The sequence below is a fragment of the Podarcis bocagei genome, assembly GCF_964188305.1.
Source record: "Podarcis bocagei genome assembly, chromosome: 12".
NCBI lineage: Eukaryota > Metazoa > Chordata > Lepidosauria > Squamata > Lacertidae > Podarcis > Podarcis bocagei.
The window spans coordinates 54,607,574-54,630,178 of record NC_138137.1 but is presented as its reverse complement, the minus strand read 5'-3'; the positions used below and the strand labels follow the sequence as shown (position 1 = coordinate 54,630,178).

General features: G+C 45.0%; 1 protein-coding gene across 9 annotated transcripts in view; it reads right to left on the bottom strand.

Annotated features, from left to right (window-relative positions):
• The window catches only part of ADCYAP1R1 (ADCYAP receptor type I), a 391,549-nt gene that overhangs the window by 247,297 nt on the left and 121,647 nt on the right, over positions 1-22,605 (bottom strand). For 4 of the 9 annotated variants that reach the window (XR_014000755.1, XM_081163732.1, XM_081163734.1 and 1 more), the window contains exons 14-15: positions 21,695-21,736; positions 14,065-14,148 (exon numbers count right to left, since the gene is read on the bottom strand). The exons of 2 other annotated variants lie outside the window; for them this stretch is intronic. Coding sequence is in view for 6 of the 7 variants with exons in the window: in XM_081163732.1 (XP_081019858.1) it covers positions 14,065-14,148; positions 21,695-21,736 (126 nt within the window). In the remaining variant the exon portion in view is untranslated. The remainder of the gene's footprint in view (positions 1-14,064; positions 14,149-21,694; positions 21,737-22,605) is intronic. 3 more of the 9 variants (XM_081163735.1, XM_081163736.1, XM_081163737.1) reach the window with 2 other exon arrangements.

Genomic DNA, 22,605 nt, shown 5'->3' with positions numbered 1-22,605 from the left:
TTGACCCTTGATCATACTGGATGGGGCTGGTGGAAGCTGTAGTCCAAAACACTAGGGTAAAGGAAGACTGTTCTATGCCAATATTGTTTCATCTGAATAGCAGTGTCTCTCCAGGGTTTTCCTCAGCCCTGATCCTTTAGATCCTTTTAACAGGAGATGCCTGGGACAGGACCTGCAACATTCTGCACCCATAGTTTAGGATCTACCACTGAGTTATGGATTCTCCTCAAGGACTGTGTACTTCTGTACGCAACTGCTAATGATTCTGTCCTGAAATTTTGCCCATGTTGTTCTTGAGACAGAGCTGAAATAAGTGCATGAAATGCTTTTCAAAACCCAGCTGTTCTCCTGGGGAATATTCATTCTCATCGACATCCACGGTAGTATTCTATTTTCTCGGTAGGGTGGAGAAAGCAAAATGATTCAGCACAGGAAAACAAGCCACGGAACAATACAACCAAAACATAAGTGGTGCTCCTAACTGCACTTCAGAGCAGATTTCTCATGAACCAGGAATGCAGACGGATCCAGTAAACCATCAATGACGCTTGGGTGCAATTTACCAGGAGATCTCTCTTGTGCAATCTCAAATGACAGCAGAGCAGGGATGGGGGAACCTCGGGGCCTGAGGGGTGAATGTGGCTCCCTGGGCCCTTGTATCTGGCCCTTGGGACTCTCACCAGTAGCCCTGCTCCACACCTGCCTCGAGTGCTTTGGCCTGGCTGGAATGTGCCCTTGAGCTGTGATAATGTCTGGATCAAGACTGGTGGGCAGGAAACTCTGGATTTTGCTCTGTTGGTTACAGCATGGTGCTAACAATGGCAAGGTTGCAGGTTCGATCCCCGTAAAGGGGCATCTTCATATCCCTGCATTGCAGGTAGTTGGACTAGATGCTCCTTAAAGTCCCTTCCAACTCTGATTTATGAGATATCTATGCAAAGGAAAGAGTCGCATCTGTTGCTCTGTTCACTTTCACTCCTGGCCCCACCCACATTTGCTCTGGGCCCTGCTCCCCACTGGCAGGTGGCCCCTGGACGAACGGGGTCCCTGAAGGCAAGGGACCTTCAGGTTGCAAATAACAGATTGGCAAATCAAATTACAGGAATTTGTGGAGATGGTTCAATTGACTAGCAAACTCAGAGGAAACTCAAAGCAAAAATTTGTGGGGAAATGGGATGGTTATAGAAGATATGTACAATAATAGTTTTGACTCCGTGCTAGCATTCAAGTGACAAAGGAAGTAAAAGGAGGTGGATAACAATTAAGGATTTATTATGTTTTCTGAATGTATTGGAAATTTAATTTGGAAAGGTTTATTGTTTTGGGTACATTCAATTGTAAGATAAAACATATGTGAAGGGACTTGACAGGAAGTCAAAATTGAAGAAAATATTTTGTAAGATAAAAGGGGAAAAAATAATTTTCATCATTATTTTTTCCTATTTTTTTGTCTCTCTCTCTGTGTGTGTTTTGTATGGAATGTTTGGGAGGAAGTAAGACGGTAAATAACATAACAAACAAAATATTGATGTATGTAATTTTTATTTCTCAATTATATTTTGTGGTAGTATGGTTGTAATGTTTTTTGTAACATAAAATCATTCAATAAAAATTATTTTTTAAAAAAGAAAGAAAAAGGTTTCTTAGCCTTGCAGTAGGACCTCCTGGCAGGGGCAGAGGAAGGGGGTGCAGTGGGGGCAGGCTGCCCCGGGTGTCACCACTGGGGGTGTGTGTGACGAAATGTCAGGTGGCCCTCACTGTGGGGCCTGCAGTGTGCCAGAGCCACGCGTCTCTCCTGGGAGTGACGCAGTGGCTTGGTTGCCCCCAGGCTCCGCTCTGCCCCAAACGGTCTGCCCTCCGCCTCCCCCTCAGCTGTAGGTCGGCTGAGTGGGAGGAGGCAGGCAGACTTCTCGGAGGCCCTGCTCCGCTGAGCGTCCTGCCCCCATGAGTGGCTGGCCTCGCCCCCGGGTGCGCAGCATGCGTGCCGCACTAGGCACCTGATCGGCTTGCTCCACCGCTGCCTCCTGGACGAAGAAATTTGCATTTGTGTGTGTGTTCTTGGTTTTCAGGATGGGTTGGAAAGACACCCCTGTTTGTGAAAGCATTCTAATTCATAAGTTTGCATGACCACTGCCCTTTGAATTAATAATAATAATAATAATAATAATAATAATAATAATAATAATAATAATAATTTATTTATATGCCACCCATCTAACTGGGTTGTCCCAGGCACTCTGGGCAGCTCCCAACAAAAATACAGTGGTACCTCTAGTTGCGGACATGATCCGTTCCGAGGTGCCATTCATACCCTGAAAAGCCTGCAACTAGAGTGCCGCTTCTGTGGAAGCGCAGAGCACGATAGAGCGCTTCTGTGCATGTGCAAAGCACGCAGAACACTTCTGCGCATGCGTGGCGAAACCCGGAAGTATACATTTCTGGGTTTCCGCGTTCGCAACCCGAAAAGCCGCAACATGAAGCAAATGCAACAAGAGGTATGACTGTACTAAAACAGTAAAAATACAATACAACATCACACACTGAAAACTTTGGAGATGAGCATCTGCAAGCTGTGGCAAATTAGCATTTTGGGAGAGTCGATGGAGAGGAGTGCTGATGAGCCAAGAAATCCCAGTTCAAATCCAGCTTCAGATAGGAACTTTATGCAAGACCTTAAGTAAGCCACTCTGTCTTGCCCTCAGTTCTCCTGTCTGCAATATGGGGATCTCCCTTAAAGTGTTGTTCTTGATAAAAGGATAACTGAGGTTTGCACTGAAGTCTATGGAGGAGTTAGGAAATATGCTGTAGAAATATGTAGCATTACAAGAGAATTTTACTGCTGACCATTAAAGTCTTTTCAGGGTAGGGACAGACAGCTATGGCAGAAGCACAAAAATACTACTGGAAAATTAGCAGAAAGCTCAAAACATGCTAGTAGGAGTGGCCCCGGCTTTATAAATAAATGAAAAGGAAGTTGCAAGCTCAAGTCAGGCAAACAGACACTAGCCCTACAATGCACCAATTTAAAAGCAAAACAGATACATTTTGATTGCAATTCCTAAACCTCACGATGCTAGTTAATTTCTAGTGGACATAACAAGCAGAAGCGCTGAATCGCAACCCGCGTGTGTGAACGCTGCAGGTTGCGAACGTGCCTCCTGCACAGATCACGTTCATAACCTGAGCGTCCACTGTACAGTGGACCCTCTACTTACGTACCGCTCTGGATACATAACCTTCGGGTTACGAATGCGGTAAACCTGGAAGTGTATACTTCTGGGTTTTGCCACGTGCGTGTGTGCAGAAGCAGTCTGCGCGCAAGCACTCAATCGTGCCGCGCCAGAAGCGGCACCTCTGCATATGGACTTTTCAGGTTGTGGACGGGCACCCGGAACAAATTTAATTCGTATCCAGAGGGTCCACTATAATGAAAAGAATGGGTCCATCTGTTATTGCCTGTATTTCAAAAAAGAAGGAACACATCACGAGTGGGATTTTCAGCTCTGATGACATCCACAGATCTCCCTGAGAAAGAGGACTTTGGGTTTATGGGGCCTGCTCAGATTAGGCCAAATCAGAAGCTGGTCATTTGTAACTTTTGCACCCAGGCAAAGACCACAGACAGTCTATTCCCCTGGCATCAGAAGTAGAAGAGATTTGAGGAAGAGAAGGAGGATTCCCACACTGGTGATAGGAGTTTGGGACATCCTAAGGCTGCCAGCCAGGAAGATGCTCCATACAGGTCATATGAAAAGTCAGGGAGCTGGTAGCACAACCAAGCTTCACTCCTTGCTCCCACCTATAGGACTCCAGATGCAGAGACACAAGATATGTCTCAGCTCAAGCCCAGAGGAGCAAGTGCAGCACATGAGTGGCAGAATGAGGCCCTCCTCAGGCGGAGGAAACCATCAATTTCTTTATTCGACCGATAGTCAGAATTAAAACATTACACAATAATTATGAACTATAACATCATAGGAGATACATAGGTAAGGTAGGGCCACAGAAATAGACCTCTCACAGATAACCCACATCAAAGCATTCAGTTATACGTTTCCGACGCTTGAGTGCCAGGAAAAGAAATTTAGCCACTGACAAGGTTGTTTTCCCAGAAGACTTATTTAGCAGATATGCTGTCTGGATTCCTCTTTGTCGGGAACTGAGCTGGGGTAAGTATGGAGTTATAAGATACTGTCTTAAATCGCTGTAGAAGGGACAGCTCAATAAAATGTGCTCTGTGGATTCTACCTCGCCCAATGCACAGTGGCATAATCTCTGGTCATATGGAACTCCTCCATATCTTCCCTTCAGGACCGCCGAGTCAAGAACATTCAGCCTAGCCGCAGTAAATAGTCTGCGGTATTCCACGTAGTGGATATCCGCCAGGTAGCGAGCTGGGGCAGCCCGATACAACTGCTCCCCCAGAAACAACCCAGGTTTCACACGGGCTATGTCCTCCTGTCTGGCAATATCCCTTAATCTTTGCGCGATCACCGCCTTTGCGTGGCTATACGTCATGAACTCTATATAAAGGGAGGACAACCCACACTTCTGCACTTCCTCCACTATCTCCCCTTCCCATGGAGATTTAAAGTTATCCCTCAGAATCAAGGGGGCCAAACCCACCGGTCTGAAACAGAGCTTGAGCCATAGCCATAGCTTCGCTTTCAGGGCCACATACCTAAAGGCTTGGCAACCGGTTTCCAATCTCATGATCGCGCCTGCCACGGAGGGGGGGATCCTGAGTATGGCCCTGAGGAATTGGGTTTGGATAGATTCCAATTTTTCAAAATCCCTACATGAGCCCAAGGCAATGCCCACCAGCAGAAGAGGGAGGACTTTCATTTTAAAGAGACGTAAGGCAACATTGACAGTTTGTGCCTGTTTCTTGGAGTACAGGGTTCTAATCACCAGGGCTGCTTTGGATGCGTTCGAGGCTATGTATTCTCTGTGCGCCAGGAAGGACCTATTTGATCTTACAACCTGACCCAGGTATTTGAAGCAACTGACCTGCTCTAAAGGAATACCATTAATTGACCATAAATTAGGTTTCGGTCGAGCAGCAAAGAGGAAACAAGACCCCAAAGTTTCATCAAGGCTCCATTGATGCTCCAGGAGGTGCTGAGGCAACAACATCTATAAAACTTCTCCTGCTTCCTGGATGCTGCTGGCAGAAGAACTTCTTCTTTTTTTTTTAAATCATATTTATTAAAGTTTCCAAAAGATATAAAAATACAAAGAAAAAGAAAAAATAGAATACACTTAAAACCTTACTTTCAATACCAACTTTCTGGGACTCCCCCCTCCCCCTCCCAGCTGTATTCCCCTTTCATTAATTTGGTTCTACAAGCTCTCGCTCCCAGTTTAAAACTTAATTTGTTTAACCCACTATCCTATTTGAATTATACAATTTTACCACCATCCCATATCATTTACAGAAATAGAAAAAAAAAAGATTTTTCCCCAAGATCCACCCCAGTTTCCTTCCACGAATTCCCTTTTTTTAAACACGTCCAATCAAAATAAAATGATATACAAGAGTTATATAAAGATATAAAAGATAAAAGATATAAAAAGATTCAAAAGATAGTTGCACAGCCTTTGGATTCCAAATCTCCCCCCCCTTCCCCGGTTTGGATTCCCCATGTCCATCAGTCTGTATGTTGTCAGCCTGGAGGTCTCAAATCCATGGCCAGATTTCTCCCCAGCTCCACCTTGCCGGTTTTCTTTTAATTTATTTATTTTAATGCTATTTAACTTCAAACGTCCAATCTAAAAAAAAAGGCCTTTAATTTCCTTGATCTTTACCGCTCCTCCCATTTTTCTTTCCATGTCGTAGTCAGTCCTTTGTTCTTTTTATTCCTCACTTTCTCAGGATTCTTGTCCTGTTCAGCTGCAAAAACGTTCTAATTCAGAAATCTGGTATCTCTACAGAGGTTTGTTGTTCAGGAACAAAAACTTACGTCCAGTCCCTTCCTTTCTTCAATAGAAAATTCTATTGTCTCCTTTAATATAAACACCTCTGTAGACAAAATACTATTTCAGTTTTGCAGCTTTCCCAGAAGATAACAAGTCCTGTACGAATCCAAGAGTATTTTTCCACTTACGACCGTTCTTGTAATGTCCCGAAACCCCTCTAGGGGGATTGTAATAACTTTGTTTCCTCTAATCCAAAAGTCAAATTGTTGTTCCTTATTTTCGACAGTTTATATCCAAATTGTAGCAAATTGTAACAAAATTTACCAGCAAAGTCCTCATAACAAAGTCCTCTTTATATTCTCCAACTTTGACAGCTACTTTGACAGCTGTCAAAGTCTCCGTCTCTCTTCACCAGGCTCTGCGAATCGCCCCGGTTCCCAGGGGGGGTTGCATTTTCCTTCTCACCCTCCACTCTTCTCCTCCAGCACAGTTCTTATAATTTCACATCGTGGAATTAATGATTTTTATCAAAAATGTGTTTCTCTTTCGACCTTGGTTACCCAGTCCTTGTTTTAGAATGTTTACAGTAGGGGGGGACTGACTTCCTTTTTAGATCACCCCCGCTCGTGCCGAATCCGAAATTTTTTTCTTCTCCTTTTGAACCCGGTTTCCCAATTACTCACGGGTTGTTGTTGGTAGTCCGAATTTTCAATGGAAGAAGTCAGCGCTCTCCGTCGAATGGCATGCGGCTTCGCTCGGCAGGGAAAGCAAAGGACTCACAGCACCACGCCACTCCCCGGCACCCGATCCGAAGCCTTTAAAAAGGCTCCTTCACGAGTCGGGAGGGCGCTAACAGTGCCAGCCGAGTCACCCATGTCCACGGGCTCCGTGCCCGTGGTTTTTAAGGGTCCCCGCGTCGCCGGCGCGGTAGGACCCAGCCCCTGCCGAGCAGACTCCCTCCGGAGCTCGGAGGGAGTCCGCCATTCGGCGATGGCGCCAACCCGGAAGTCCCTGGCAGAAGAACTTCTGTTGACTATGTCCTAGATCTGTGTTCAGGTTCTGTATCCATGGCTGAACAGCAATACTTCTGGCTCAGTAAAGCTTGAGCATTGTCCTGCTGGACAGCGCCCCAACATTGAGGAATCTGCACTCACATGACTCAGTGCTGTCCTTGCTTTTTTAAATAATAATAATAATAATAATAATTTATTATTTATACCCCGCCCATCTGGCTGGGCCTCCCCAGCCACTCTGGGCGGCTTCCATAGAAACCAAAAATACAGTAAAATATCACACGTTAAAAACTTCCCTGAACAGGGCTGCCTTCAGATGTCTTCTGAATGTCAGGTAGTTGTTTATCGCTTTGACATCTGCTGGAAGGGCGTTCCACAGGGCGGGCGCCACTACCGAGAAGGCCCTCTGCCTGGTTCCCTGTAGCTTTGCTTCTCGCAATGAGGGAACCGCCAGAAGGCCCTCGGCGCTAGACCTCAGCGTCCGGGCAGAATGATGGGGGTGGATACGCTCCTTCATTTTTAATTTTTTTTTACGTTATACAATGTTTTAACAGCAAAAATAAGTCTAAACAAATCCAGCCTATGTTATCTATGACTTCTTTCCCCCGCTCTCTGCGGTTCCTTATTTTATATCATATTCTTACTGCATAATTAGTTCAAACCTATTTACAAATTTACCTTTTATAATCCCTTTAATTTTTTTCTTACCACTCGTGTTTATGTCAATCCTGCTAACATTTTTAACTGTTTACAGTTTGTTGTTTTTGTGTGTTTTCTTTTGCTGCTCTTTTTCATTCAATAATTTGTGTTTTGACGGTGTGGTTGCTGCTGTTTTCTTCCTCTGGTGCAGATCGACACTCATGGTTTATAACGTTATCATAACGTATTTGGACATATGATGTCTTGCCTGTAACGTTAGTAATGCGCTATTAAAATGTGACACCCGAGAAGCTGCAGAGCAGGCAGGAACCAAGAATAAGGGAACTACTGCATAGTTATGGAGGAAACAGGTAAGGAACATTTTTATTTTACCAGTATAACCTGTGACTTTTTAGAACAATATATTGAATATCGTTCTACTAACGTTAAAAAGGTCAGTGTAGATCCAGCCTAGGAATGGGCAAATCTGTGAGTGTCAGAGTTTCTCTCAAAATAAAAAAATTCCTTCCAGTAGCACCTTAAAGACCAACTAAGTTAGTTCTTGGTATGAGCTTTCGTGTGCATGCACACTTCTTCAGATACACAGTTTCTCTCGTTTTTCTACACAAGATTGGGATCTTTCTTTTTAAGCCCTCCTGAAAACGTATCAGTGAATTTCCCCTCCTATGAACATGTTTGCAAGGGAATTTCCCTAACACAATGCATTTCTGCATTTTACATTCACTAACGTGTTCATTTGTATGCACACTTTGTGCAGTTTTGTACCCTCTACTTGGCTGGAGAAGTGCAAAAGTTGGAGCAGCGCAAATTCTAAAGAATGGCAATGTTTTGGTATGTATGTAATTCCCCCAAAAGGTGAATCGTACACCTTTAAATGCAAACAGGATCAAATTCCCGCCTCCCTCACCTGCAAGGTGTGCTTTTTTATTTATAAACTGCTCTGAGCATCTCCTTTGTGGAGGAGATAAGGACAGACTACATATTAAATAAAGAAATATCTATATCTATCTATCTATCTATCTATCTATCTATCTATCATCTATCTATCTATCATCTATCTATCTATCTATCATCTATCATCTATCATCTATAATCTATCATCTATCATCCATCCATCTAGCAACTGTTTTTTTTTTAATCTTTTAGCTGAGGACTTATGATTCTTCCATTTAATTTTTTTATTTAAAAAAATTAGTTTATTATTCTGACGTTAGGCACCTTGAATAGTACAGTGGAACCTCTACTCATGCACGGAATGTGTTCTGGAGGTCTTTCGTGACTCGATCTGGGTCGCTGGGAGAAGCGCCGTTCTGCGCATGTGCAGAACGGCGGCAGCCACTTCTGCGCATGTGCAGTCAGCAGAAGCCACTTCTGTGCGTGCACGAATCACGGCAAACCCAGTATTTACTTCCGGGTTTGCCGCGGTTGTGAGTCGGATTGTTCACAAGTAGGGGCGGTGGTAAATCAAGGTTCTACTGTGTAAGGAAAGGAAGGGCAGTAATGTTCTAAATAATGGAATAAACTCCTATCTTAAGCTAGGAAAATCTCCAAGCTTTCTGCTGAAACTGGAGTATAGGCATCTTTGTCACGCCATCCTTTTCTCTCCCCAACCTCTGTTCATTTACATCCCCTCCTCCAGCTATATATTAACGCTGCCATGCGTGCAAAATACTGCAAAAGCAATCTGAATGTGCTTGATTGCACCCAGGTTCTTCTTTTGTGTAATGATTTAGCAAGACAAACATGTGCTCCTGAACGATAGTAACAATCCCAATGACCCAAATCTTGCAGAACCATAAAATTACAGAGTTGGAAGGGGCCCTCCAAAGGCCATCTAGTTCAACCCCCTCCAATGCAGGAATGACAGCTTAAAAAAATAACCTGACAGATGGCCATCCGACCTCTAATGATTTCATTTTACCTTTGGCAGTGTTCTATCAGCGCGCACAACCTCATATGTGTGTTGGCAAAACACCACACCAAAAAACGTGTGACGCAATCATGTGCTATGATCACTTCAATACAGTCGTACCTTGGAAGTCGAACGGAATCCATTCCGGAAGTCCGTTCGACTTCCAAAACGTTTGGAAACCAAAGCATGGCTTCCGATTGGCTGCTGGAAGCTCCCAGTTCCAGATTTATGTATAAGCTAAACAAGCCATAGCTTAGGGCCCCACTCTCTTGGGGCCCCCAAAACCTGGATGTACATTTCCAGAATATAAGATAAAAAACAAATAAAATAAAACTTACATACAGCAACAGTGTTTTGTGTTGTGTCGGCTTCTATGATGTAACTCATGGCCCCCGCCTGCTAGCCTGCTCCCTAAAATATCACTGGTTTGCTCATTTCGATATATGGGGTACCTACATTCTGCATGGACTGGTTGCATGGCAAGAAGTACAAATGGCTTTAGCTACCTATTAGGTCCATAAATTACCATATAGCATATATTCAGCAAAAAACAGCGACAATCTGTTGTTGACAAATGACAGCTGGACATAGACAGGGCTCCATTATCTTCAGTAGCTTAGGGCCGCATCAAACCTAAATCCGGCCCTGGAAGCTCCTGCAGCCAATTGGAAGTTGCGGAAGTCGTGCCAGGACGTTCGGTTCCAAAGAAAGTCCGCAAACCAGAAAACGGCGTTTGCGAGCCAAAATGTCTGAGTACCAAAGCGTTTGGGATCCAAGGTAGGACTGTATAGGTTTTCGTGTGCACACTTTATTCCTGGATACATGGACCATGATGATGCACTGAAGCAACTGAAAGCTGTGATAAGCTGAGCAGGTGCTGCCCTCTGTGTCGAATTTGGAAATTCAAGCAAAGGTGAGTTCCGAGGTTGCGCCCATTGCTAGTCTGAACAAAAGCCGACCCTTTGAAACAAATGCATGTGACTAACTTAAGTCTATTAATTTCAATGGACTTTCTCTGAGTAGAACTTGGTTGGAGCCAAGCCATGGTGTTTACTATTTTGTAAAAAAACACTTCTAAGAATGTGTGTTCTCACAGAAGCCAACCAGATGGCTGTGGGAAACCTGCAAGCTGGATTTGATCACAAGAATAACTACCATATTTTTTGCTACATAAGACTCACCTGACCATAAGGCATGCCTAGTTTTTAGCAGGGGAAAGCAAAAAAATAAAATAAAAATATTATGTGCAGAGCATGTAAGCAGCAAGTGGGATGAGGGACGAAACGGAGCCCTTACAAGGGAGCGTTGAGCAGAGCCTGGCAGTGGCTCTTGCTGGCTTTTCCGGGAGGTGTGGGAAGGGACAGAGAACAGCCCGTCAGCCCCTTCTCCCACCTCGCGGAAAAGCCCCCAAGAGCCGCACGCATGCTCCACGCGGCTCTTTAAAGGGAGCGTTGAGCAGAGCCTGTATGCATCCCAGATGCAGATGCAGGCGGGAGGCTCTGCTCAGCGTTTAAAGAGCCACACCTAGCGTGTGTGCGGCTCTTGGGGGCTTTTCCGCAAGGTGGGAGAAGGGACTGACAGGCTGCCCTTCTTCCTCCTTGGGGAAAAGCCCCCAAGAGCCGCACACACGCTCCGCGCAGCTCTTTAAAGGAAGCGCTGAGCAGAGCCTCCCGCCTGCATTCGCTCCATAAGACGCACACACATTTCCCCTTACTTTTTAGGAGGAGAAAAGTGCATCTTATGGAGCAAAAAATACGGTATTTCCTGCTGCAGTTTCCAGCAGCTGTGGAGGCAGATAATGTCTAGTAGTCATCAGTAGCTCTCTTCTCCATGAATTGGTCTAATCCTCTTCAAAAGCCATACAGGTTGGTTCCATAGTTGTGTGAAGAAATGCTTTCTTTTTATTCATCCTGAACCTGCCAACATTCAACTTCATTGATGTCCGTGAGTTCTATTGTTAAGCGAGGGGGAGGAAAATGTTTCCCCTGTCCACTTCCTCCATGCCGTGCCATGGAGAAAGGGCATTACTTGAAAGAAGAAGCAAGGGAGTAGAAACCAGAAGGGCAAAACCAGAAGCACACGTTGGTTCGACTTCAGGAAGAAGAGTCGATCATTTCGAAATCCAAAATCTGCAGAGAAATTTGTAGGGAAACACCGGGAGCCTCCCTAGGCGACCCTTCACCCAAGCAAGCTTGCCATATGAGTCCTCCAGCCAAGCAGCAAAGGGGGAATTTCTAAACTCTGCTTCTTGCCACATGGGAGCAGGATAGAAGCAAGCCCATTCAGACAACCAAGCTACAATGACCAGCTTGTCGAGTGGCTATAGGCAACAGAGGGTTAGTGGAGATAGCTGAATGCTCCCCGCCCCAAGCACCTCTCTCATCCCCCATCCACCTTCGCCACCCACACTTTCAATGAATGGCAAGAAGGGTAGTAGCAATGGAGAGGAAGGTTATATACTTTCCCCTTCTCTCTCTCCTTTGTCCTGATGAGGGCTTTGCCTGTGTCAGAATTTGCCCTCTGATTCTTTGAAAGTCCCCCCCCCCCCGTACAAGAGGCCTCATTTTTTCCCCTCTCTTATTTTCAGAGTACTTCTGAGTGTCTGTGAATGTGGGGGTTTGAGCACACTGTACCACTGTGAGAAGACAAAGGGTGGTGTGTATTTCTTCCTTCCTTCCCTGTCAACATTTCTCCAGGACCTTGCAGCCTCCCTGGGTGCCCACACATTTCTCCATCTGAGAAATGTCCCACTGAAGGAGCTGCCTTATGGCGTCTTCCCCTGGGCTTTAAGATGAAGTGTGGACACCCTGGAGGGCTGCAGAGAGCGGAAAGCTGGTGAGATGATTTGTAGAATGAAAGAAAAGAAACTCACAGACACCCACTCCTCAGCTGCGGAGGAGAGGGATATTGATGGCTACTAGCCATGCCCTGCCTCTACTGTGGAGGCAGCAACAGCTGAGGAAGCTGCTGGGGCACCCAGAATGGCAAACATGAGGAAACCTCTAGGAAGTGAGAGTGCTTGAATCCCACTTATGAGTGTCCCACAGACATCTGGTTGGCCATGTGAACAGGATAGACCATTGTTCTGATTTAATGGAGTGAGGTGTCTGTGGGTAGTGTATGGGGGTGTTTCCCCCCTTCTTTGTTAAACATTTACCTGGCACTCTGAAGCCTCATCAGCTAGCTGCACTTCCTGATAGGGAAACAAAGCCATGAGAGGAATTCTTTATTTTAGAGTAGGGTATAAATTTCATTGGACGCGGGTGGCGCTGTGGGTTAAACCACAGAGCCTAGGACTTGCCGATCAGAAGGTCGGCGGTTCGAATCCCCGCGACGGGGTGAGCTCCCGTTCTTCGGTCCCAGCTCCTGCCAACCTAGCAGTTTGAAAGCACGTCAAAGTGCAGGTAGATAAATAGGTACCGCTCCAGCGGGAAGGTAAACGGCGTTTCCGTGCGCTGCTCTGGTTCGCCAGAAGCGGCTTAGTCATGCTGGCCACATGACCCGGAAGCAGTACGCTGGCTCCCTCGGCCAATAAAGTGAGATGAGCTCCGCAACCCCAGAGTCGGTCACGACTGGACCTAATGGTCAGGGGTCCCTTCACTTTTATAAATTCCATAAGAACTTTAAGAAGAGTCTGCTGGGTCAGGCCAATGACCCATCCAGTCCAGCATTCTGTCCTCACTGTTGCCAGCCAGATTCCTGTGGAAAACTCTCCCCTCCTGTGGCTTCCAGTAACTGGTATTCAGAAGCATCAGAAAGGTAAAAGGTAAAGGACCCTTGGACAGTTAAGTCCAGTCAAAGGCGACTATGGGGTGTGGCGCTCATCTCACTTTCAGGCCAAGGGAGCCGGCGTTTTTCCACAGACAGCTTTCCGGGTCATGTGGCCAGCAGCACTAAACCTCTTCTGGTGCAACGGGACACCGAGCACACAGAAATGTCGTTTACCTTCCTTCAACAGTGGTACCTATTTATCTACTTGCACTGGTGTGCTTTCAAACTGCTAGGTTGGCAGGAGCTGGGACAGAGCAACGGGAGCTCACTTTGTCATGGGGATTCGAACTGCCAACCTTCTGATTGGCAAGCCCAAGAGGCTCAGTGGTTTAGACCACAGCGCCATCCGTGTCCCAGAAGCATCACTGCCATCATGACTAGTAGCCATTGATAGCCTTCTCCTCCATGAATTTCTCTAATCCTTTTACAAAGCCATCTAGATGGTTGGACCTCACTGCCTCATGTGGGAGTGAGTTCCATAGTTTACCTACATACTGTGTAAATGAATACTTTTTTTTTTGTCTTCCTGAATCTACAGCCTGCATATTTTGGGTTGTTCTTGTTGTTTTGCCCCAATGGAACAGCACCATTCAGACATGGGTGTTCCTCTTATTGGGACGCTATCAGCAAAAAGCACACAGAAAGTAACAGACAAAGCCGGCATGCAGCGGACGAGAAACACAGACGCTACCCTCAGCGGCGGCTACAGCTATGACCACGTCTTAGCAAACATGCATCAAAAAAACACACACACAGAGAGATATTGCCACAGGATCGCGTACAACTTACAAGGTAATGGTGGACAGTTCTGACATCCTGCAAGCGTGTTGATTAGCCCTGCTGGACTTACAGTAGCATTTCTGAACGCAGCTGCTGAATGTGACAAGATCAGCAAACAAAGAAAATAAATAATAAAAAAGGAAAATAGATTTCTCTCTCTTTTCTTTTCAGCTTATCACAACAAGGCCCAAGAGGCATGTCAAACCCCAGAACACATTTTGGATAGGTTAAGATGTCAAAAAAGGGAAGAAGCGTCATGGCAGGCACATGGAGATGGAAGGTTTTTGGGGTTTTTTGCAAGGATACTGGATTGATGCAGGAGGACAGACAGAAGGGGCTTTTTTTTGCATTCAGCCACGGAACCAGCAGAAGCTTGCAAAGAAGCAGATGGTGAAGCCAATCGATAAATGATGGCAAATTAACTGAACAAAACACATCATAGATGCAGCTTGTGATTTTGATGGGTTCAGCTACAAAGCTAGCAAAAGGAGTCCCCTTGCAAATTGAAAATATACTATAAGGAGATCCGCTCAGCTGTTTAGATTTTCAGAATATTCACTTGGCAGATTCAAATGACAGAGGAGCAGAGGAACAACAAACACAAATGTTTAAAATATTCGCGGCAGAAAATCTGTTTGAGGTTTCACCCAAGGGAGCCATTTTAGATTTTGTTGGACGTTCTCGTCATGATTTAAAGGCCTGCTGTTGATTATGTGGAACTAAGAAAATACATTAGATGAAAGAGATCCTTTGGAAGTCCGAGGCAGGTTCCACAGAAGAGGCACGAACACATCAGCTGCTAACGATTTGATTGCTATTTTTTCCTGTCGTTCTCAGTGAGGAAGAGCCAAGCCTTTTTTAAACCAAACCCATTAACAGAGATAATAACTTTAGCAATGTTAAAGCCATCTAAATTGGTCGCAATCTCTGCCTCCTGTGGCAGGCGGTTCCACAGTCTGTGCGCTTCATGAACAAGTCCTTTCTTTAATTTGTCCTGAATCTTCCAGCGTTTCAGCTTCATTGGATTTCCATGAGTGTTAGGATAGAGGGCAAATCCTCCCACCTGATATTTTTTTCCATACCATGTCCTTGAAACTTTGAAATCTTTCAAACTGTTAGATTTTCAAAAGGTCAAAACCCCTCTTTTGTCCAGTGCAGTCCCAGGACTGCCGAAGATGTTGTGCAACCCTGGTTTATATATATTCAGTGAGTCATAATGTTAAATACATACAGTACGTTTGGTTTATACAGTGGTACCTTGGTTCTCAAATGCCTTGGTACTCAAACGTCTTGTTTCCCAAACACTGAAAACCCGGAAGAAAGTGTTCCGGTTTTTGAATGTTTTTTGGAAGCCAGTTACAGATAGGTAGCCGTGTTGGTCTGCCATAGTCAAAATAAAAAAAATCCTTCCAGTAGCACCTTAAAGACTAAGTAAGTTAGTTCTTGGTATGAGCTTTCGTGTGCATGCACACTTCTTCAGATACACTGAAAGCCATTTTTCACCTTCTCACCCCTTGCCTTTTCCTGTAAGACCTATTACAGTCGTTAAGAGTCGTCAACAGGCTCATCTCAGCTATCTGCCAATCTCCCATTCCCACCACCCTTCTGAGTAATACTCCTCCCCACCTTCTCTCTATATAGAAGGATCTGGCAACTTCTGTTTCAGTGTATCTGAAGAAGTGTGCATGCACACGAAAGCTCATACCAAGAACTAACTTAGTTGGTCTTTAAGGTGCTACTGGAAGGAATTTTTTTATTTTGGAAGCCAAACATCTGACGTGGCTGTCAGCTATTGTTTCTGGGGCTCCTGCACCAATCAGAAGCCGTGCCTTGGTTTCCGAACATTTCAGAAGTCAAACGGACTTCTGGAACGGATTACGTTTGAGAACCAAGGTACCACTGTATTTGGCACTTTTGTTTTTGCTATTTATTTTGTGTGAGGGGTTTTTTTTAGGCTTTTTTGGTTAATTTGTTTTTGTGACTGTGTGGAACCCAGTTCAGCTGATTGATTGTGTGACTGCAGAAATGGATAAAAGCCCCCCATCCAAACAATGACTATCATCAGTGCAAGTAGGGAAAAATAATAATTTAAATATTTATCATCTATAATACTGTCTTATTTATTTTATAGTACATTGTTTATTGCTTTCATTCTATGGATCAATGGTATCGTTAGATAGCAAAATTCATGTTACTGTCCACTGCCCAGATTAGATTGAACCTGTCTACTCTTGGAGAATGGAGTTCACACACACTCAACCATTGATAATGTATTATTCTTGGATTTCTCTACATTTCTGCAACATACTCCCATTACACCTGTGGGGGGTCTGCGATATGCGACCACCGGAGAGATGCTCTCAGAGGTCCATCTTGTATGTTTCTGTATCCCACAATGCAAACCTGGAAATGGAATGTGGGTTCTAGTTCTGAACACCTGAGACTACAAGTCCATGCCCACTTTCCTGGGAGCAAACAACACCGGCCTCAATACGACTTCCTTCTTTGAAGGCAGGTGAAGAATTGCACAACAGGGACTTTTGCTTTCACATTTCTCCTTTTTAATAATGGGGAGCGGGAAAGGGAGAAATGGGTTTCTAGCTGTCACTGTCAGCGACAAAGTTGAGAGCAACTGCCGCCACTGTTGCAATTTCTGTGGAAGCAACAGGTGAAGATTGGGAACCAGATACTTTATCTTTCCCTTTTGCAAAAAGCTACATCAGATAAGTCAACGGGGAATTCACAGGTCATTTTAATGGATAAAAAAAGCCCTGGTGGATATAAGCAACACATTTCAACAGATTTTCCCCCAAATGAATGCTGGCAAAGGATTCTGTTCCTAAGTGTTCGTTCTCCCAGTTGTCAAAATCACCCAATCCTGTTTCTCTGAATCCAAGCATATAAATACAGAAGAGCAGTGCTAAACCTGAACCACAACCAAACAGTGACATGAGAACATCAGGCTTGGGAAGATCACAAGCAGGCTGTGATGGAGGTCCAGCGCCGAGGGCCTTCTGGCAGTTCCCTCATTGCGAGAAGCAAAGCTACAGGGAACCAGGCAGAGGGCCTTCTCGGTAGTGGCGCCCGCCCTGTGGAACGCCCTCCCATCAGATGTCAAAGCGATAAACAACTACCTGACATTCAGAAGACATCTTAGAATCATAGAATCATAGAATCATAGAGTTGGAAGAGACCACAAGGGCCATCGAGTCCAACCCCCTGCCAAGCAGGAAACACCATCAGAGCAGCCCTGTTCAGGGAAGTTTTTAATGTGTGATATTTTAGTGTATTTTTGGTTTCTATGGAAGCTGCCCAGAGTGGCTGGGGAAACCCAGCCAGATGGGTGGGGTACAAATAATAAATTATTATTATTATTATTATTATTATTATTATTATTATTATTATTATTAGCTCTAACATCTGGAACTGGAGGTCTAGCACCTGTGGAGGTAGAGGCTGTAGTCTTAGCTATGGTTGCTAAAAGCTATTAGGAGGTCTATCCTCTAGATCAGGGATGGGAACATCTGGCCTTCCAGATGTTGGTGGATTCCAGTTCCCATCAACATGAGTGGTAGTGGTCAGGGATGAAGGGGATGGAGTCCAGCAACATCTGGAGGGCTGGAGGTTTCCCAGCTCTGCTCTACATAAGGGATGACTACCTTGTAAGCCCACAATCTGGCCCTCCTAAGCAATTCTATTTGGTTCCTTGTAGCTCTACCAAGTGTTTATGAAAGTATGGCAAACATTTGCACAAAATCGCACTCATAAAGAGGCTGGATTAAACCTTCTGAAGCCCTGACTTGGGGTGGGGAACCTCTGGCTTGTGGGCCAATCTTGGCTGAATGGGACGCTGGTCAAATTTGGCCCATGGGGTCATTTCCCCACCATTACTATGCGGCTGACAAAATAGGAATTCCATTTTGTACATACAGTCATACCTCAGGTTACAGATGCTTCAGGTTGCATTTTTTCGGGTTACGGACCACTGAAACCCAGAAGTACCACAACGGGCTACTTCCGGGTTTTGGCAGTCGCGCATGCGCAGAAGCACTAAATTGTTGTAATCTTACTTCTCACAGGGAGGGAACCACCAGAAGGCCCTCGGAGCTCGACCTCAGTGTCCAGGCTGAACGATGGGGTGGAGATGCTCCTTCAGGTCTACTGGACCGAGGCCATTGAGGGCTTTGAAGGTCAACACCAACACTTTGAATTGTGCTCGGAAACATACTGGGAGCCAATGTAGGCCTTTCAGGACCGGTGTTATATGGTCTCAGCAGGCACTCCCAGTCACCAGTCTAGCTGCTGCATTCTGGATTACTTGTAGTTTCCAGGTCACCTTCAAAGGTAGTCCCATACAGTAGTCCAAGCGGGAGATAATCAGAGCATGCACCACTTTTAAGGCTTGCTGGGTTCTGGGTGATGGTGGGTCTGGAATGCTTTCTAATGACAATACAGCAGCCAGCTCCTCCTCTTCCTCTCCCATTATTTCCCAACTTTCCCCTCATTTTCCCTGTGACCTCCCTCCCTTGTGACCTCCCTCAAACCCCTGTTGTAATTCTGAACTGTCTTTTTCTCCTTCTCTGGAAGGGTCAGGTTGGGGAGGTGGTCTCCAACATTTCTCCTCTGCCCAGTCTCTGACAGGAACCCTTACGGTCCCAAGTATAAACGGGGAACTTGCGAAGCTGTGTGAGTGATTTTGGCAGGTTGGCAGCCTCACACGCCTGTCAAGTTTGTCCCGAAAGGAGAATCCTGATAAGTTTCTGGCCCATGCAGCCAAAAGGGTTCCTTATCCCTGCCCTAAACATTGTCACATTTAAGAGGCATTACAGGACAACAATAAGAAGAAGTGCAGTATTCTTACAGAAAAAAATACAGAAGAACGGAAAATAGAAATAATAGAATTCATAGTTGTTTATGTATCAATAGGTAGGTCACGGCGCAACTGAAAAGTAACAATTCATAGAATCATAGACTTCTAAAGTTGGAATGGGCCTCAACGGTCATGAAGTCTGTTATGTACCAAGCTTGGATCCTAGAACAATAGGCAGCTAGGATCCTAAAATGCAACAACCTGATTGGCCTGCAGGAGCAGCCCAATCAGACCCTAGGAGGAAGTTAATCAGCCTATTAGGCCGGTAGGATACTAGGATGCAACAACTGATTGGCCTCCAGCAGCTGCCCAATCAAGCTCCAGGAGGGAAACATAATCAACCAATCAGAAGGTACTCATTGTGTAAACAATGTATATAAAGCCTGAGGTTCGGGGGGGAAATTCAATCACTGTTCCTATGAGCTGAAATAAAGAGCATGAAATTACTACTCGACTCTGAGCATATTTCAAAGTCCCTGCAATGCATTCAACTAAAGCATAGGTCTTGCAGTAAGCCTAGCTGCGTACAAAATACCTTTCAATGAAAATGCCTCCTGACTTCTTATTAAGCATTCCTGAAAACGTTTTGATGTACAGCAACAGACAAACAGCTCTGTGGTTTAGCAATTTCTAAAAGGAAGGGGCAAGGCAACCGCGTACCCCGTGTGCTTTCTGCCCCTAACATAAAAGGTAAAGCACTTTCTTTCATGATTTTTTAGAAGGATCGTATTTGTTTGTTCTTAAGAGGCCTCTCATAAGCTGAGGCTCCATGTTGTAGCTTAAATCTGGTGCTACTCAGGAGAAAAAGGAAATATTTCACTCCGTGTTCATTGTAGTGTAAGTAAACATTATCCTCGCACAGCAAGTCAGTTCCAAACACAAACTCAAGCACCCCTCTCTATCCTCTGCCTAGACTAACCTGAGACACTATCAGAATTGAAGGGCATAGTCCAGCCAGGCAAAAACACTCAGGGATGCAAAAAACGGCCAGTGTGTGTGTATGTGTGGCCTGGGAATATGGAGACTAGCCAGAGAAAGCAACCTAGAAAGATACACGCATTTCCAAGGTTCCCCACCCTGGTTTGGGCTTTAAATCCAAATTTAGATTTGGGCCCAGAGTAGGGTTGCCATACGTCTGGGAATTCCCAGCCATGACTTCTTTTAAGGGTCCCAGTGTCGGATTTACGTATAAGCTAAACAGGCTATAGCTTAGGGGCCCCACTCTCTTGGGGCCCCCCAAAAAAATTAAAGGAAAAAAACCTGGATGTACATTTCCAAAATATAAGCTAAAAAACGAATAAAATAAAACCTACATACAGCAACAGTGTTTTATGTTGTGTAGGCTCCTATGATATAAGTGATGGGCCCCACCTGCTAGCCTGCTCCCTAAAATACCACTGCTTTGCTCATTTCTATATCAATTACTTTGATAAAATACATATTTTGTTATGTGCAAATGGTTTGAGATACCTATGAGGTCCATAAATTACTATATAGCATATATCAACAACAAAAAACAAACAGTGACAATTTGTTGTTGACAAAGGACAGCTGGACATATAAGGGGCCCCATTGCCTTCAGTAGCTTAGGGCCTCATCAAACCTAAATCCTGCCCTGAGGGGTCCTTCTGAGGGGGAGGATTTTACATTATAAAGCAAATGTCCTTGATTTTGGATATTATTATTTTTTAAAAAGTGTGTGTGGCCAGCTCTGGTTCTGGCGCAGGCTCCCCGGACTTGGGTGTGGGTGGCTCGGGCTTGACAGCAGCGGAGGAGGGCTATAGGGTGATCGCCCTCAAAAACCTCAACAACTTTTTGTGTCCAGATTTCTACCTCTTGAAATACGGCAACCCTAGACCAGAGGCAAACTGGCAATCAGCGCAACTGCCGCAACAAAGGTGTTGCATCTTTTAACAGCCTGGTCTCTATCGAGATCTGGGGAGCTGTATTGTGCACTAGACAAAGCTTCCAAATTGTCTTCAAACAACACATCCAGAGCTTTTAGTTCCTGCAATGACCCAATATGCCCTTTGTGGAACAGCCATGTATAAACAAAGTTTGGCGAATTGGGAACCTACTAGGCACTCCAAAAACAGGGCCATGACATGGTTCAAAAAATAGCTGGAATGTCAAAGCTTCATCTTCAAAGTGGGCTGTTTTAGGGCTACGTTTTGGGGGCTATCGGCCACGGGTAGAACGGATCCTCTCCATGCAGAAGGTTTTGGGTTCAGCCTCGGGCATCTCCAGTTAAAAAGTAGCAGTTGATGGAAAAGACCTTTCTCTGGCTGAGCACCTGGAGGCCTGCTGCCAGTCAGAGTTGACCAAACTTGGGTAGTATCCTGATCTGGTGTAAAGCAGCTTTCTATACTCTTAAGAGAACTGCACGCACAGCTGGATCCTTGCTTGGCAATTTTCTTCAGGGCAGTTTTAGATGCTGAAGAGACAAGCCTCTTTTGAAACCGAACGGTGGCTTGTCTTTTCAGCAGCGAAGAAAAGCAAAGGACCCTTTTGTATGCGCTTCTGTCCTCTTTGCACACACGTCTCTTTCCCTGCTCTACAGGTCTCTGTCCTTTCCCATGGCTTTGCAAAAGCAGAATAAATTATGCAAGGCAGACACTTGTGAAATGACTTTATCTGCATAATTTATACACATTTTGCCTTTTAAAAAAGAAGTGTTTCTCCACCCCCCCCCCAAGAAAACTTTAGAACATTGGGATCCTTTGATCTACGTCTTATTCATTTTCCCCCTAGAGGTAAAATTATACCTACCGATGGGATATGCCATGTTTCTCCTCTCTTTCCACCATGAAGCTAGTTGGAGGAATGATGTACACCTGCGTTAGCTAAATATATATGCATGCTTTCAACATGCATGACGACAAAAGGTGCTATTAAGGTGACAAAGTAAAGGAAGAAAAGGAGGGTGCAAGCCAGAATAAAACCAAGATGATAGTCAGGGACGTTGGCTTACTGCACAGCTGTCAAAATAATGACAGGTGGCGACGAGATTTTGTGCATTGAACCAAATTTAATTATAGTGATAATAAATGGACGGGTGGTCACCATGGTACTCTTCAGATATTGTTGGACTCCACCTCCCATCACCCCATGGTTAGGCATAATGGGAGTTGTAGTCCAACAATTCCTGGAAGGCACTTAACACTGTGCAACCCCAGGACTCTAAAACAAAGGGCAGATCTGCCTTCTGGTGCCATAGACAGAAGACTGGAGCCTATCGGCTGGAGACTTTTGAATAAGGTTTGAAGCTGGGTATGACTAAGATCCAAATCGTTCCACTTGGGTGAGGTATTATGTGGCCATGGTTTCATCTGTAAACAGTGAAAAATTGTCATTCTGGCTGCACATGGTACTGACTGCATGGAATCCTGCCCACATGGAAGCAGTGACCATCAAATGCCACATCTGAATCAGACCCGACTGGCTACAAAGATCAGATGGTTTTGTTACATCCTGCCATATTGGGCTTCAGGCTAAAATGTGTAGGACTTGTTTGGGGTAAGAGTTACCCCTATTCCCTCCCTCTCCCCTTTTTAAGAAGATTACACGCTCTGGGACCCCACAGCTAATTCTCCCCTGGTCTCCTCGCTGGCCCAAATAGGACTAATTTAGCCAGCTAGCCCTGGTGATCATCTAATGTTTTTTGGATGGATGTCCCCCCT